Source organism: Hippopotamus amphibius, chromosome 9 (assembly GCF_030028045.1).
Source record: "Hippopotamus amphibius kiboko isolate mHipAmp2 chromosome 9, mHipAmp2.hap2, whole genome shotgun sequence".
Lineage (NCBI taxonomy): Eukaryota > Metazoa > Chordata > Mammalia > Artiodactyla > Hippopotamidae > Hippopotamus > Hippopotamus amphibius.
This window is the reverse complement of record NC_080194.1, coordinates 97,731,665-97,747,907: the sequence shown is the minus strand read 5'-3', so window position 1 is coordinate 97,747,907 and position 16,243 is coordinate 97,731,665. Positions and strand designations below refer to the sequence as shown.

The following is a 16,243-nucleotide window of genomic DNA, read 5'->3' as shown; positions in this document are numbered from 1 at the left end:
AACAAAAAAAGAAAACTAAAGAAATCACCTACTGGTTCCCAGTAGTTGAATGTTTCATCACAGTCAGAGATGTTGCTCAGGAGAGCAGCACATAACCTTGCTGAGAGCAGACACTTGAAAGCAGTAGATCCTTCAGGTGCCCACACTTGTCCTGCTTTGTTCCCAGATAACCTGCTCAGAAGCAAAAGTATGTGTCAGGAAGGACCTGCTAACTGGAAGGACTAAAAAACTAGACAGAAAGGACAACATGGCAAGAGACACCAAAGCCTCTGAGTCAGTTCCCTACAAGGGTGAGCCCTTAACTGTTCTGAGGAGAATAAATAAGGAAAGACTTAAGACCTTAATCAACGTCCATTCCTTCCACTTCCTGCTGTTAAGGCGTAGGCTAATTCACGCACTTTAGTTCTTTGCATCTATGACACTCCGTCTATCCCAAACCAACAAATCGCTCCCTTGAAGGCTACAAGCTCTCATTCGCCGTTTCTTTCTTCGCCTAACAAGGTCATTACTTCCAAGGCTTTATTCACGTCCCCACCTGTGCAGATGCCCAGAGGCTAGTTTGTGCAGTGGACAGCTCCCTAGCGCAGTCTTAACCTGCAGCCCCAGGCTTGGGGAGAGAGGCGGCTGCTGGGCCGGGAGGCGGCGGGGCCCACGAAGAAGAGTTAAGGGTCGGGACTTTGGGGGGACAGCAGGACAGGGTGCTCTTCGCTCTCGCCAGCGTCCCCCACGGCGGCTCGGGCACGCGAACCCCGCGACGCCAGCCCCCCCGGGGCCTGCGCCGGAAGCCGCACAGACCTGCGCTCCAGGCTTTCTTCCCTAGCAACACGGGCCCTGGGCGGAGACCCAGCGTCCCCCCGCCCTGAGAGCGCCGTGAAGAGGCTGCGGGCCCTCCAGGAGCGAAGGCCGGGCCAGGCTGGGCGCGGCCCCGGCCCCGCGGCGCGCGGGCGAAACCCTCCGCCGGCAGCCCCGCGCCGCCCGCCGCCTGGCCACGCCCCCGCCGCGCCCGCACACCTACTCGGGCCGGGGCTCCGCGCCGCCCGCCTCCCGGCTGCACAGCAGCTCCCGCAGCTTGCCGGCGGCCGAGGCCGTGTCCCCGCCGCTGCCCCCGCTTCCTTTCAGGCGCTGCCGGGCCCCTCGACTGGCCATGGCAAGTGTGGAAGAAAAGGTACAACTCGGCACCCTACGAAGGCCACAAGCACGGAGACGTAGCCTTAGCAGGCAACGGTGTCCTCCGAGGGACAAAAGACCTCGACATGCGCAGACAAGACAATTCCAGCGCTCCCGGGCCAGTTGGGGCAAATCGCTGGATGGAAGAGAAATGCGACCTGAGACCTTACTTTTGCCGTCATAGCTATCCCTTCCACATACTTGTAAATCTGGGCATGCCTCCCTCCAACACTTCCTTCACTTCTCAGCATTCTCCACTCTCCTACAAAAACTGTCCTTCAGCATCCCTGTTTAAAGGAAAGCACAAATAGAAAGTGATAGAAAACTCCACAGAGTACACAGTCAGTTAAAAATCATAGCACAGCCGCCCGAAGAGGAAGTTCTTTAAACATCACTGACACCTCGTCCTCTGTATTTTGGCAAGTGATAGGGACAGCCTGTAGTTAACTAACTGCTTCAGAGACACAAAGCCAGCAATGGCAAGATACAGAATGAGGAAAAAAAGACTGAAGAAATTCTGTGCAGCAAATTCAACGAGACACCAGTCACTGCCACTGCTACTACAGCATTATGTTACACGTAGTATATTTTATCCTTTTAAAATTTAATACTCACAACAACCTTGTTTTATCAAAAAGGAAACTGAGGCCCAAGGCTGCGTAGCTAGGAAGTGGTGGAACCTTGTTCCACCTCAGGTCTTACTACAAAGCCCATGCTCTTCCAACCAAGCGAGCAGGAGAAAGCTCTTGATTTCATACAGGCATTTTTACACGGGCACCTTGATGACATCATGCCTGTGTCTCTCAGGGGTCATTCATCTGTTCCTGACACTCTGCCTACTCCCCCAGTCACAGAGCTCTATCCCACCCTGTGGAGCTCTGTACCCGTAACTAAAACAAGGTCATAGAGGGAGCACTAAACTTGACAGGATCCCAAGTTACGATTTCATACTAAAAATTCCCAAGCGTTGACAACAGAAATTGACCCTATTGCTCAATTCCCACATGAAATTACTAGTTACCAAATTCAGACATCCCAACCTAACTGTATCTCATACATCCACCTCCTTTTCATTTCACTCTAATGCACGCCCCTCCCCGACTCTACCCAAGACTACTACAATAGCATCCTCACAAGGATCTCCCACCTCAAACTGACCCTGTGCAACACTGTCCAATTAATTTTCAAAAATACTACAGTGTCCCTTCCTTAATCAAAAATCACCAGATTTTCCCTATTGCCTACAAAATACATACTTCTTATTCTAGCATTCACAGTGAACTAACTCCAGCCCCAATCTACTTTTCCAACTTTATCTCCCACTACTTTCCTATACCCATTTTATGTTTCAACTAACTAGCCTGTAAAGTACCCCAAATGCTCCCTTACCTATACCTCTGCTCATGTATGCCCTCTGCCTGGAATGCATGCCCTCCTTGCCTAAAAATCCTCCCAGTACGTCCCTGCCCTTGTTTTAAGAACCAGCTCAAGTGACACCTCATCCAAATGATGCCAAACCAAACTTGGGTCGGCTCACCCATGCAAAGTAAAGACAATGTACTGACACCCTGCTGTGGTGAAGCAAAGTACAGCATTTATTGCAAGGAGAAGGGGCAGCTCACACTCAAAAGATCTGAACTCCCTGAAGCCTTTCAGGGACCGTCTTTTAAAGGCAAGGTGAGGGAAAGGGTCAAGGTGTGCATGACCAGCTCATGGACATCCTTAATTGGTTGGCGATGAGGTAACAGGGTGGTATTTCGGGAGTCAACACCATCAATCTTCTGGTTCCAACCAGCCTGGGGTCCATGTGCTTGTGATCAGCATGCAGTTAACTTCCTCCACCTGGTGGAAGTTTAGTGTCTATAAAACACACAAGGATATGGCTCAGAATATTAGCTATAGCCCTTGAGGAGGAACTAAAGGTTCTTGAATTTTGTTACCACTAAACTATTATTATTTTGTCTTGAATGACCGTTTTCCTTCGCTTCTGCATTTTCTCATTTCTCAGATTAAATATGCTCTTTGGAACTCAGGGAAGGCCTAGGAGGCTAAAGCTTTCTACAAACAAGAGGTGGGAGACATAGAGGGGGTGGGGGGAATCTGTCCCCAGGAAGGCCCTGCAGGGTCCTACTCTGTTTCACGTGTACCAGGCACTATTGGGGATGGAAGAAAGCTATAAATCACATTACCTGCCCTCGAGTAGCTTAAAGTCTACGTGGAGAGCTAAGCAATACATGTGTCCATAAGAGAGCCCTTGATTCTTCACTCCCCAAACTTACTCCCATGCCAGTTTTCCTATTGTGATTAAAAACACTTCTGTTCTCCCAGGTTTTTGGGTCAAAAACCTAGGGATTCTGTTTGATTCCTCTTTCTCTAACGCCAAAATATTCATACATGCACATATATATAATTTATCAGTAAGTCCTTCTAATTATTATCCAGTCCAAACACTTTTTACCACCCTGGTCCAGGTCACCATCATATCTTGTTTGCATTATTATAATAACCTCCTAATTTGTTCCTTTGCTTCAATTCTTGCCCTTCCACATGCTCTTCTCCAAATATAAGAATAAATAACATGACATTTTAAATCAACTATACTTCAATTTACAAAAACAAAACAGAAATTAAAAAAAAAAGAATAAGTAAGACCGTTATTTCCTTCACAGAGTCTACAACATAGTTCCAATGGGCAGAGCCTAACTATAAATTAACAGGAACACACATTAATTCACAATATAGCACCCCATTCTGCAGAGTCCTGTGCTGAGCCAATCTCCCAATGTTCCTTAGAGATGCTTACAACAGGAAGTCCCAAAATCTAGGGGAGGCAAAGTTTAGAGTTAATCACAGTTCAGAGATTACTGTTGAAAAAAACTAAGGAAGAAATAAAGTAACAGAAAGTGGCAGAAAGAACACGGGCTTCAGAGTCAGACAGACCCAAGTGTGAACTCTAAATCTGAGTTACTTAGTTCCATGACTTTAACAGCAGTCAGCCACAGAATAAATACAATGATGATACCAATAATAACACGGACCATTGCGACATACCCAAGGTAATAAATGCTGGTCCATCTGACTCTAAAAACTACTCTCAATTGATTTCAAGATGATATGATAGAGTTAAGTAAAGAGGAATTGACAACGCGTAAGATACATTTATAAATATATTTGATGAGACACAAGTTCTACTGCCTCTTCAGCATTACAGCATCTAGTATATAAGATGCTGTTTTGTTTTCCTAGTCATTACTCATGATCAAAATATTATACAACTCCAAAGGTCACCACTCACATTATGGTCTGTAAGTTTTAAGTGATCAAGTCACAGGTATCTTTACAGTCAACCATCAATAGCTATAGTCACAAAGTAAAAGATTTTTACAAAAAAAAAAAAAGTCTAGAAAGAACTACCAGTTGCAAATTGGTCTTTTTCATCCATACCCACACCCATGAGGATCACTACATAGAGATGAATTTACTAAACTACCGAGGTGTCACATGTAGTTGTTGCTGAATCTCCTTCCTAAGCTGGGACTGCATTTTTGCTACCTGCTGCTGGGTGAGGGCCTTGTCACAGGTCTGGTAGGTCAATCTATAGCAGAGGCTGACCTGTTCAGTCTTTGGATGCTGAAAACGACTAAGGAATTGTATGGATATGACAGTGTCCTGGGACACTGCTCGGGCCACAGTGTGAAACTCTACTTCATCAAATGGTTTCTTTTCATCTAACCAAAAACTAATATCATGCACATAGTATGGAGGGTATAGGGAATAGCTTTTAAAAGGTTCTGTTTTCGCAGAGGCAAAATTCTTCAGGAAACGGTTATCAAAGGTCCACAACATCCTCCAATCAGAGATACCCCAGACAAGCATGGCTAACAGGTCCAAGTTCATAGACACACACACAAAACACTGGTCTTTGTGTATAATGCTTGTAGCAGATGTGGTAACAGACCCAATAATCAAATCCTTAACACAACCTGGGCCAAAATTTTGAGACTTCACAGTAATCATATAATCTCCCCCAGCTGGTTGAAAGACAAATTCCGCTGAACTGCTTAGCTTAGAGCCCTCAAGCAATGTGTGGGTCAGAAGGCTATCTAGAATGCCCTTCAGATGACCCAGTAGTGACTGAAGACAGCCATCCTTCAGATTTTTATTAAATCCAAGGATAAACAAAGTCTCGTGAAATGCTGGCATTGTGAAAGGTGAGATGCAGCACTTCTGAAAGACAGGACCACTGAGGATGTGCAGAGAACCTGGGAGGAAGTCTGGTGCTTGGATTACAGCCTGAACATGAACTAGAAGAGAAGGTCTAAGGCAGACCTTGGCCTGGCTATACATTCCTTCATGAACTTCTTTCTTACTGTCTCTTCTAGGGGTCTTGGGAAGGCTGAGTTCTGAAAAGGACACTAGAAAGTCCTCCATGTCTTGTGTTGTCCCACCAGTCAGGGACTCAAAATTTGAGTTATCTTCACAGAGATTAATCCAAAAGGCAGATGATAGGATGTCACAGTTGCAAGAAGTGAGAACACTGCTGTCCCCCTGCGGCAGCAAAGAGGAAGAACACTTCAGCCTTTTTAGAGGGAAAGCTTTTCCCAATTCAGCAATGAGTTTCTCATTTATGGTTTTGATAGGATGACATGAAGATGCTTCTAGGAAACCCCTGTTGAAACACACACAAAAATAACTTTTTTAACTTAAAAGTATTAATAATTATAATGTAGCTAGAATTAAAAGCACAAATAGCTGTTCAGAAAAGAATTATCCTTAAGTTCATCCACAAAGGAAACAAAAAAATCATCTACCATAGGGACTTCCCTGGTGGCGCAGTGGTTAAGAATCCACCTGCCAATGCAGGGGACACGGGTTTGAGCCCTGGTCCAGGAAAATCCCACATGCCATGCAGCAACTAAACCCGTGAGTCATAACTACTGAAGCCCACGTGCCTGGAGCCCAGGCTCCACAGCAAGAGAACCCACAGCAATGAGAAGCCCCCCATTCACCACAACTAGGGAAAGCCCGCACACAGCAACGAAGACCCAACACAGCCAAAAACTAATATAAATAAATAAATAATCTTAAAAAAAAATCATCTACCATAAAGAGAGATATCATGTTTCAGAACTCTGACAACCTACAATATACCAGAAAACATGACAATTTCTTAAAAAATTTTTATTAGAGTACAGCTGATTTAAAATGTATTAGTTTCAGGTATACAGCAAAGTGAATCAGTTATACATGTACATATATCCACTCTTTTTTTAGATTTTTTTCCCATATATGCCATTATAGAGTATTAAGTAGAGTTCCCTGTGCTATACAGTAGGTCCTTATTAGTTACCTATTTTATATACAGTAGTGTGTATACATCAATCCCAATCTGCCAATTTATCACCGCCCCCCCTTACCCCCTGGTAATCATAAGTTTGTTTTCTACATCTGTAACTCTATTTCTGTTTGGTAGATAAGTTCATTTGTACCCTTTTTCTAGATTCCACATATAAGTGATATCACATGATATTTGCAGAAAATATAACAATTTTTAATTCTAAAGAGGCTTGTGTAGGCCAGACTGACACAGTAATCACAGCACAACATCATTAACAATTAATGTAGCATCCATTCAGTGTAGGGCTGCCTGATTATCAAGCCAATCAAGATAGAACTAGAGATAGAAGTTCTGGTAAAATCAGGTTACCTGTTCAGCTTGCCTACAAGTACTTCTGGTTCTAAAAAAGAAAACCACTGGTCACCCAGTTTGATCCTGGAAATTCTTGGTTGCAAACCTTCAAAGGGTAAGCTCCAAGTAAAGATGTGGTTCAAAGCACCTTCTACATGAAAGGACTTATCTTGACTCCTGGCAAAATAGACAGCAATTATTAAGTCTGTCATTATTCAAGAAAGCAAGTATTTCTAGAGACTGAATCAAGAAATTGGCAAGGAAAAAGTTTGTCTATGAGATTTTTTTTATCATTAGTGAGAGAGATGGAAAAGGCTTAGACCTCTGTTTTTACTTACCTATATCCAGTGCACTTGTACCCTGGCACTTCCTCACAGCTGAAGGGATGCACATCACTTAAAATGAATCCCCCCAGAGCTGCCATAGCAACCACTTGCCAACTGTTGTGCCATTCTCTCATGGGCTTATCAGCAGGAGTCCCACCTTGTCCTCTACACAATGCCACATGGACTTCTCCTTCCTCTGCGAGAACATCTGCACAGCTGATGCAGGTAGGGAACCGCCAGCCATTTATCAGAAACAAGCAGAAATTACAACAGGAGTTAGCTATATATATATATATATATATATATATATATATATATATATATATACATGGTTTGGCTGTGAAATAATTAAAATGCAATCATATCTATTTGTAAAGGTCTGTCAGACTACAAACATGCAAAAAAAGGTAGCGGGAAGTAAATAAGACTTTAAACTCAATGTTCAACTAGTAACTGATACTAGTGGCAGACCAGAGAGTTATCCAGCTTTGTATTTGTATCATTCATCTATATCTCATTGAAAAGTCAGTGTCTGTCAACTTCCTATATGTGATTCAGTGAAAAGGCTGTTCCTCCTCACTTAGAAAGTTGTGCTTTTCACTCCCCTCCTGTCTGTTAAAATTCTATACGTACCTCAAATACTAACTGAAAATACTGCCTCTGTGAAAAGTTTCATGACAACTATGAGCCAAAGAGACCTCCGATAGTATCACATGTTTTGGTATAAAAGTATAAAGCACTGTTTTAAGTTCACAGTAATTTTATGAGGTAGTTACTGTTAATATCTTCAGTTTATGGATGAAGAAGCAAAAGCAAGCAAACAAGGATCAAGTAAAGTTAATCACAAAAATCGCAAAACTATTAAGTGGTGGGTGGACATCCAAATGCAGGCAGTTTGGCTCCTAAATTAGACTGTACTGGCTACCATCAATTTACGTTATCAAAAAAAGGTGATCCTCCCTTTGCCGGCCCAACGGTACGTTATTTGTACTTTTATTTGGCATTTAGGGTTAAATGTCTGCCTTTCCAACTAGGCTGTGGGTTCCTTTGGAGCATTACATTCTCTTGTATGCCATATTTCCCAAACTAACATGTTTGAGTGCAGTAACTATGTAATGTACATCTTAAACATCTGGCCTCTTTCCTCACCTCTGGAAAAACTTGGCAAGCAGTTCTCTGTTCTTAGCTACTCCAGCTTTGCGTCCACAGTGCGGAAAGTTAAAATAAATTCGATCAAACTCTCTGTCTTGCAGTTCAAAGGCATCTGCCAGCTGGGTGCAGTCCACACCAAAGCGTACCTCGATATCTGGCACGAAATACGGACAGGAAGATGTCTTAAGACCTAGACCGGGAGAAAACCCCTCCCTAACCTGAACCGTGCAAAACAAGCCAGGTCCGGGCACAGAGCGGGCTATCTGTAAATGCCCACGGGAAGACCACGAGGAACCCACGATCCCCTCGAATCCGCACGTGCCCACCCCTTCCACTTTGGGCGGTGCCGTCGCTGGGCGTGGGCGGGTCTTCGCGGAGGGGTGGGCCTCGCTACCTCGTTCGCGCAGGCGCTGCAGGTTCTCCTGGGCCGCCGGATCCCGGGCCAAGTCGGCCGGGCGCTGGAGGCAGGTGGCGGTCAGACTAGTGTTGGGGTCCAGGGTCTCGCTCAGAGCGGCGGCGAAGGAGAAATTCCCCTCCCCAACCAACAGGAGGCGCCGAGGGGCCATGGCCTCAACGTGCTGCCAGCGCGCGTTCTTGCAGGCGCTCTTTTTTTACGTCACTTCCTTCGCCGGCCTCCTGCGGCCCCACCTCTTCACTCGTCGCTGGTTGATGAAGCGCCCAGTTGTCTTGACAAACTGGTGCCCTCACATCCGAGGAGGAAAATAGCCATGCTTGCCAAAGCGAGACACCGACCAGCCGGTCCCCTCACTCCCTCACCCCATCGGAAGTGTTAAAACAGATGCCCTTCAGTCCTGAGCGACTTCGTCACACCTGCATGAGGTCACGAGCGGTCACTCGTGCCGAGGGGCAGATCGAAGGTGAGGCGAGTTCTGAGTGAAGGAAGCAGGGCCGAGCCGAGGCCAAGGAGAGGCTGGGCTCTGTCCTGCCTCCCGACACAGAGGATTGTGCAACATCCTTCATCTCATCTGAAATGACTGCAACCCATTGCCACTGTTGTTCGGAATGTCTCCAGGTGCTTCTATCTCCTACCTTTTATTCATTCAAGAATTATCGAGTGTCTGTTACGTGCCAGGCCTGTGAGGACGGTTAGATATACACAGGAACAAGATGTGGCCTGTGATTTCACTGAGCGTATAGTCTGGTGGAGGATGCACAGCAAAAGAGGCAGTTCTGATTTAGCGGGATGCACTGCTATGAGCGGAGTAATTCGGGGTGCTGTGGGAGCACACAGAAGGGGAACCTTACCAAGTTTGGGGGTGAAGTGGAAAGATTCCCTGGATGAAGTACACCTGGGTTGAAAGCTACGCCGCCGGGGGCGGGGCGGGGGGCCCACATTACCTGAGTCAAGAGGAGTGAAGAGGCGGAAGGAACAATATATGCAAAAGCATGATGGAAAACCACAACTGGGTTTGGCTGAAATGTACTTTGAGGGAGAGTGGGTAACAGATGAGACTGAAAAGTTAAGCAGGGACCAGGTCATATAGACATTTTAACAGCCTGAACCTTTCTCTGAAAACAGTGGCCAGCCGCTGAAAGATTTTAAATAGGAAGATGACACAATTCGATTTTCATTTTGAAAAAGTCTGCTTTCCTAGGAGAAGAACAGCGTTGATGACCAGGAGGTCAGATAGAAGGCTACTGCGGTAATGGAGATGAGGGCTGATAGTGATCTGAATTGGAACTTGGCAGTGGAGATGGCCTGGTTAAAAAATCAGCAAGACCTAATGATCAAATGGATGTAGGGAGTTGAAAGAGAAATCAAAGTCAAAGAAAAGTCCGAAGTTTCAGGCTTGGATAACTTCGTGGGTGGTGATGTCTGTCCTTACAGCCCCAAGGACAGTGTCATCTTGGTCTGCAGTCTGAGTACTTGGCCTGTTGGACTTTGTGGGAGCAGCTACTCTTTAGTCATCATGCTGTTTGTTGACATCAGTGCATGCATCTGTCTTCACAAAGGCACATGGTGTGAGGGCAGTTACCTTTAAACCTATAGTGTTGGCTTTGTCTCTACCTGTGGAAAGATGGGTGGGTGGTGACTCCCAGATCATGGCCACGTGGTGATCTGGGTGCTCTATATTCTTTCTTTGCTTGGAGAACTGGAAGGGCCAGGTTTGGTGACATCTCTTCCTTTAAAGAACATGGAACATCAGAGTAAGCTTTTCTGTCACTCTACTATAAAATCTTCAAACAACACAAGCTGCTCAACTTCAAATTATTCATCTTCAGGGAAGGTATTGTCTTGCTTCTAAGCCAAGGGACCAGACTCATCTTTTAGCCAAAAATAAAAATGATTAGGCTTCTGATTCCTTACAAAAAATTGAAATTCAGACATTGGTTGTCTGGTATGTGCAATGTACTATTGATTAGGAGGGTAGACAGAAGGAGATGGTGTGGTGAAAAGGACACAGATCTTGTCCTCAAGCGATGCATAGGTCAGTTTAGGAGATTCCACACTTACTTGAAGAACTCTTACATATGATATAAAGTCATAAATACATAAAGATGTGAACATAAAGTTCTGTGTGAGACAAGTGAAAGAGAAGTAAACTTGAGAGAAGGCATCATGAAAAAGGAATGCCGTATCCTGAGAAGTGGCATTTGAGCTGGGCCCAGAAGGAAGGAAGCTATCATTTACTGATATTTATTGATCATTTATTGTTATCTAGTTATCCAACTCTCACTTCTCCCTGTTCTTTTTGACAGTAGCAACACTCTTAGTCCTTAAATTCCTACATCTCAAAAATACTGAAACATTTTCTAGTTCTCCATATAGTATTGGGGGTACTGAAATTCTCCTGTCTTTTTGGGGGGGGCATTTAATCTATATAGTCATCTACTGCTGATTGAGAGGGTAGGTCAAAGGATTCATGAACTTGGAGAGAAACAGAACCACAGTTAAACTGGGAGGAAAGCTTAGATTCTTAGAAGGTGTTATGTTATGCTTGGTGAAGGATGAGAAAGGGATGCCTTTTCTGCTCTCTGGTTTGTGCAACAAGCTTTTCTATTCCTGCCTTTTCCCAGAGACAGTTCCTCACCTGTTTCCTTACAAACCCACACTGTGGCAGCCTCATTAATGCAGATGGCCATGCTGAAGTGTGGACAGATTGGAATGATATGTCCAAGTTTTTCCAGTATGGATGGAGATGCACCACTAATGAAGATGCCTATTCTAACCGTACCCTGATGGGAAACTGGAACCAGGAAAGATATGACCTAAAGAATATCATGCAGCCCAAACCCTTGCCTTCCCAGGTAATCAAACTTTCTCTTTGTTTCCTTCTGTTAGCAAAAGAAATACCAATGGGCATTTGAGAGGCAGGAATCTGATAACTTGCAATGCTGAAATTTCTCAGGCTTCTGTCCAGTGAGTGGTTGGGAGAGGGCAGGACTCCTCCGCTGGAATGCCTATCCTACTTACTATCCAGTTGAATATTATGTTATTGTAAGGTAATAAAAGGAGGGGTAGCACGTTTTTTCTCTTGCTTTTCTTTGGACTTCATTCATCTATAGAAATATATGTATATATATATAATGTCTTCTGACTCAGGCTAGCTTCTCCCCTGGTCCCTGCCTACCTAGACTCATCATTTATCTTCATCTTGCTCTTAAATCTCCTAAGCAAACAAACATACAAAGGATATGAAAGTTAGTAGGATATAGGCTAGTGACATACAGACCTCTAGTCAGTCTAAAATATGACAGAGCCTGTTAGAATTCATGTCATTGTGTCCTTTGTATCCCGATGTTGGCTACAGACTCCTGTACTTTTAATCTACTTTTTCTTTCCAGTTTGGACACTACTTTGAAACAACATATGATACAAGCTACAACAACAAAATGCCACTTTCAACCCATAGTAGGTGGACTGTTCTTTTCAATTCTTGTATTCTCGGGACCTAACTTGGTGCTTGGAACACAGAACGAACACAAATAGAAATAAACTGAATGAGTGAATGATTTCTCTTTTTTCTCGGTTTTGACAGGATTCACTGTCTCTTTCCTCAGAAATAAGAATGAGGTTGGTTACTGAGACTCCTTCTCTTTTCTCTTCCCTCAGGGTTTAAGCGAGAGCCTCACTGGTTCCCAGGACATCAACCTGAGCTGGTTCCTCCTCCATACAAATGCACGGAAAAGTCGACTTACATGAGTAGCTATTCAAAGCCTCAAATTGAGCGTCACCCTCTGTGTGTGTGGAATCCTAGTAACTGCCAATTTCAGAGTCCATGATTCTAAGAAAGAATAAGAAGGTTCATTTGTCCAGTGTAGAATGTAGGAAGGAGCACGTTCTAAGCACAGCTAAGTTTAGCTGACTGTAGCACAGTTTTACTCTCTGAATAAATGAAGCACAAAAAATATTCTCTATCCCTTTTTTTTAAACCAAGATTTAAATGTCAAATTTAAGTTAATTATATCTACTCTTAGGTCTACATTACAGGTGTTGTAGGAAGGCATTCAAAAGAATTATTTCTCTCAAATCTACAACCACTCTGCTCTTCCCTGCCTTCCATCAGAGGCAGAACTGCCCAGTCCATCTTCTAGGATACGTTTGTCTAGATGCTCTCTGGATGTGAGCCTGGTAGTCATGGTCAGAGAGTTTACATTTACTGTGGTCTTAATGAATATCCCCTCTTAAGGACTAGAAAAAGAAAAATAACTTTATCATAGAAAATTTTAAACATACAAAAGTAGACAGAACCATATCATGAACTCCAATGTACCGCTACCCAGGTTCAGCAACTGATGACCAATCTTCTCTATCTCGATCTACCTTCTCTATTTTTTAATTTTTCTCAGAAATTATTTCATTTATAAATATTTCAGTTTGTATCTCAAAAAGATAAGGACTGTCAATTTTTGACTCCCCGACAAAGATCACCAAACAAAACTGTTGATCAAACAAAGCTGAGTTATTTATTAAACCCATGGCAAGGAAGAACCTCAACTTGACACAGTTTTGATAATGATTCAAAAAAGGTGATGATAGGGTGGGGTATTTTTAGGAATTTGAGATGACTCAGCTGGCTTAAGATAGGTCATTCACTGCAGGGACTTGGCAGCGATTGAGAAAAGGTTGTGGATAGTTTAGGGATGGTTAACACTGGGAGACAGTAGTCTTAACATAGCTAAACAAAAGTATTTTCCTATTTTTTGGTCTCCTGTTTAAGATGACAGTATACAAGGGTGATCTCTACAGCCAGCGTGTGGATAATTGTTGACTCACCTTCATAATATATGGGAGCTGTCTCCCATATATTACCTCCCAAACCATTATTTTATGTTACAGGTATAAATATGGAATTTATGTTGCATATGATGTTAGGTAGTGACTAAGTTTCATTTTTTTCTATATGGCTATCCAGTTGTCCCTGTATTTGTTATTAAAAAGAGCATACTTTCTTCACTGCTTTTCAAAGCCATTTTTATTATAAATCAACTATCTGTGTATACTTGGGTCTGTTTCTGGGCTCTCTATTATATTCCATTGGCCTAATCGTCATTTTTTTTTATCCCATCTTAGCTACAATGCCTTAATTACCCCACTATCTTAATTATGGTAATTGTATAAGTCTTAATTTCCAGTAGATCAAATCATTTTACCTTGTTTTGCTTCAAGAGAGTCTTAGCTGTTTTTGACCCTTTGCATTTCCATATAAATTTTAGGATCAACTTGCCAAGTTCCACAAAAAGATGCTGTTAGGATGTTAATGGAAATTGCATTGTATTGTTAGATCTGCTTTAGAATTTGAGTTATTGTCTCTTATTAATACTAATAATTCATTGGTGCATGTTCTTGCAATAGGAGTATTTTATAGGCACATGTTTTAAGTTTATATGTTACATATCTGTCCTATTCCCTAGGTATCGGGCATATTTTTTATTGTGATAAAATATACATAACATAAAATGTACCATTTTAACTGTTTTTAAGTATACAATTCATTGGCATTAAGTACATTAACAGTGTGTGCAACCATCACCACTGTCTGTTTTCAGAACTTTTTCAGCATCACAAACTGAAACTGTACTAATTAAGCAATAATTCCTCATTCCCCTCTTTTCCTGCCCCTGGTAACCTCTATTCCATTTTCTGTCTCTATGAATTTGCCTTTTCTAAGTACCTCATATAAGTGGAATAATACAATATTTTTCTTTTTGTGTGTGGTTTCTTTCACTCAGTGTGTTTTCAAGGTTCATCCACGTTACAGCACGCATCCTTTTTAAGACTAAGTAATGTTCCATTGTATGTAGAATACCACATTTTGCTTCTATATTCATTTGTTAATAGACACCTGGGTTGTACTTGCCTTTTGGCTAGTGTGAATAATGCTGCTATGAATATTGGTGCACAAATATTTGTTTGAATCCCTGCTTTCGATTCTTTCGGGTATATGCCCAGAAGTGGAATTGCCGGATAATATAGTAATCCTGTTTAACAGTTTGGAGATGCCAGTTTTCCACAGTGGCTGCACTTTTTTACATTCCCACCAGTAATGCACAAGGGTTCCAATTTCTCCACATCTTTACCAACACTTATATTCTGGTGTTTTGTTTGTTTTCATTTTATAACAGCCATCATGGTGTAAAATAGTATCTCATTGTGGTTTTAATATGTATTTTCCTAATGGCTAGTGATCTTAAGCATCTTTTCATGTGCTTGTCAGTTATTTGTATGTTGTCTTTGGAGAAATGTTTATTCAAGTCCTTTGCTCATTCTTGAATTGAGTTGTTTGCTTTTTTTGTTGTTGAGTTGTAGGTGTTCTTTATATATTCTGGATATTAATCCCTAATCAGATACTATATGATTTGCAAATATTTTCTCTCATTCTGCTGGTTGTCCTTTCACTCTCTTGATAGTTTCCTTTGATGCACGAAAGTTTTCAATTTTGATGAAGTCCAATTTATCTTTTTTTCGTTTATTGCCTAAACTTTTGGTGTCATATCCAATAAATCATTGCTAAAAATCAATGGCATGAAGCTTTGTCTCTCTTTTCTTCGAAGAGTTTTAGCTCTTATGATTAGGTGTTTGATCCTTTTTGAGTTAATTTTTGTATATTATATAATGTAAGGGTCTAATGTCATTCTTTTGCATGTGGATATCCAGTTTTTCTAGCACCATATGTTGAGAAGACTGTCCTTTCCCCATTGAATGGTCGTGGTACGTTTGTCAATAATCATTTGACTATATATGTGAGGGATTATTTGGGGGCTCTCTATTCTGCCTTTATGTTAGTACCACACTTTTTTTGATTATTGTAGTTTTGTAATAAGTTTTGAAATTAGGAAGTGTGAATCTTCCAACATTGTTCCTCTTTTTCAAGGTGATTTTGGCTATTGCAGGGTTCTTTGATATTCCATGTGAATTTTAGGATGGAATTTCCTATCTCTGCAAAAAATATTATAAGGATTTTGATAAGAATTGTTTTGAATCTGTAGATCACTTTAGCTAATACTGATATCTTAATACTGTCTTCCAATCCATGAACATAGATGTCTTTCCATTTATGTCTTCTTTAATTTATTTCGGCAATGTCTTATAGTTTTTCGTGTACAAGTTTTTTGCCTCCTTAATTGAGGTTATTCCTGTGTATTTTATTCTTTTTGATGTTACTGTAAATGGAATTGTTTTCTTAATTTCCTTTTTTGGATTATTCATTGTTAGTGTATAGAAATGCAACTGATTTTTGTGTGTTGGTTTTATATCCTACAATGTTGCTGAGCCTCTTTATTAGTTATAATGATTTTTTTTGATGAAATCTTTAGGGTTTTCTACATGTAAGATCGTGTCTTGTAAATATAGTTTTACTTTTTTCTTTCCAATTTGGATGCTTTTCTTTTTCTTGCCTAATTGCTCTGGCTAGGACTTGCAATAATATATCGAATAGAAGTGGTA

General features: G+C 42.0%; 3 protein-coding genes across 15 annotated transcripts in view; 1 reads left to right on the top strand and 2 right to left on the bottom strand.

Annotated features, from left to right (window-relative positions):
• Positions 1-1,238, bottom strand: part of ALG9 (ALG9 alpha-1,2-mannosyltransferase) — a 93,002-nt gene extending 91,764 nt beyond the window's left edge. For 10 of the 11 annotated variants that reach the window (XR_009047452.1, XR_009047451.1, XR_009047454.1 and 7 more), the window contains exons 1-2: positions 1,016-1,227; positions 33-171 (exon numbers count right to left, since the gene is read on the bottom strand). Coding sequence is in view for 7 of the 11 variants with exons in the window: in XM_057695208.1 (XP_057551191.1) it covers positions 33-171; positions 1,016-1,146 (270 nt within the window). In the remaining 4 variants the exon portion in view is untranslated. Of the gene's footprint in view, positions 1-32; positions 172-1,015 lie in introns of all 11 variants that reach the window. The other variant, XM_057695213.1, reaches the window with a different exon arrangement.
• FDXACB1 (ferredoxin-fold anticodon binding domain containing 1) lies at positions 45-9,011 on the bottom strand. Its single transcript, XM_057695204.1, has 6 exons — positions 8,729-9,011; positions 8,332-8,488; positions 7,195-7,398; positions 6,875-7,033; positions 2,790-5,836; positions 45-171 (listed from the first exon to the last, which is right to left on the bottom strand). Exons 1-5 carry the CDS (start codon positions 8,898-8,900, stop codon positions 4,654-4,656), a joined length of 1,875 nt encoding a protein of 624 aa, XP_057551187.1. The 5' UTR covers positions 8,901-9,011; the 3' UTR covers positions 45-171; positions 2,790-4,653.
• Positions 9,012-9,017: 6 nt separating this feature from the next.
• CFAP68 (cilia and flagella associated protein 68) lies at positions 9,018-12,707 on the top strand. 3 transcript variants are annotated; one of them, XM_057695216.1, is made up of 4 exons: positions 9,018-9,367; positions 11,374-11,604; positions 12,142-12,208; positions 12,410-12,707. In XM_057695216.1, the coding sequence occupies exons 1-4, from the start codon at positions 9,326-9,328 to the stop codon at positions 12,577-12,579; spliced, it is 510 nt and encodes a 169-aa protein (XP_057551199.1). In that variant the 5' UTR covers positions 9,018-9,325; the 3' UTR covers positions 12,580-12,707. The 3 variants fall into 3 exon arrangements, with proteins under 3 accessions (XP_057551199.1, XP_057551200.1, XP_057551197.1); XM_057695214.1 differs by lacking the exon at positions 9,018-9,367 and adding an exon at positions 10,331-10,583; XM_057695217.1 differs by lacking the exon at positions 12,142-12,208 and having other exon boundaries at positions 9,026-9,367; positions 12,410-12,499.
• Positions 12,708-16,243: the final 3,536 nt, after the last annotated feature.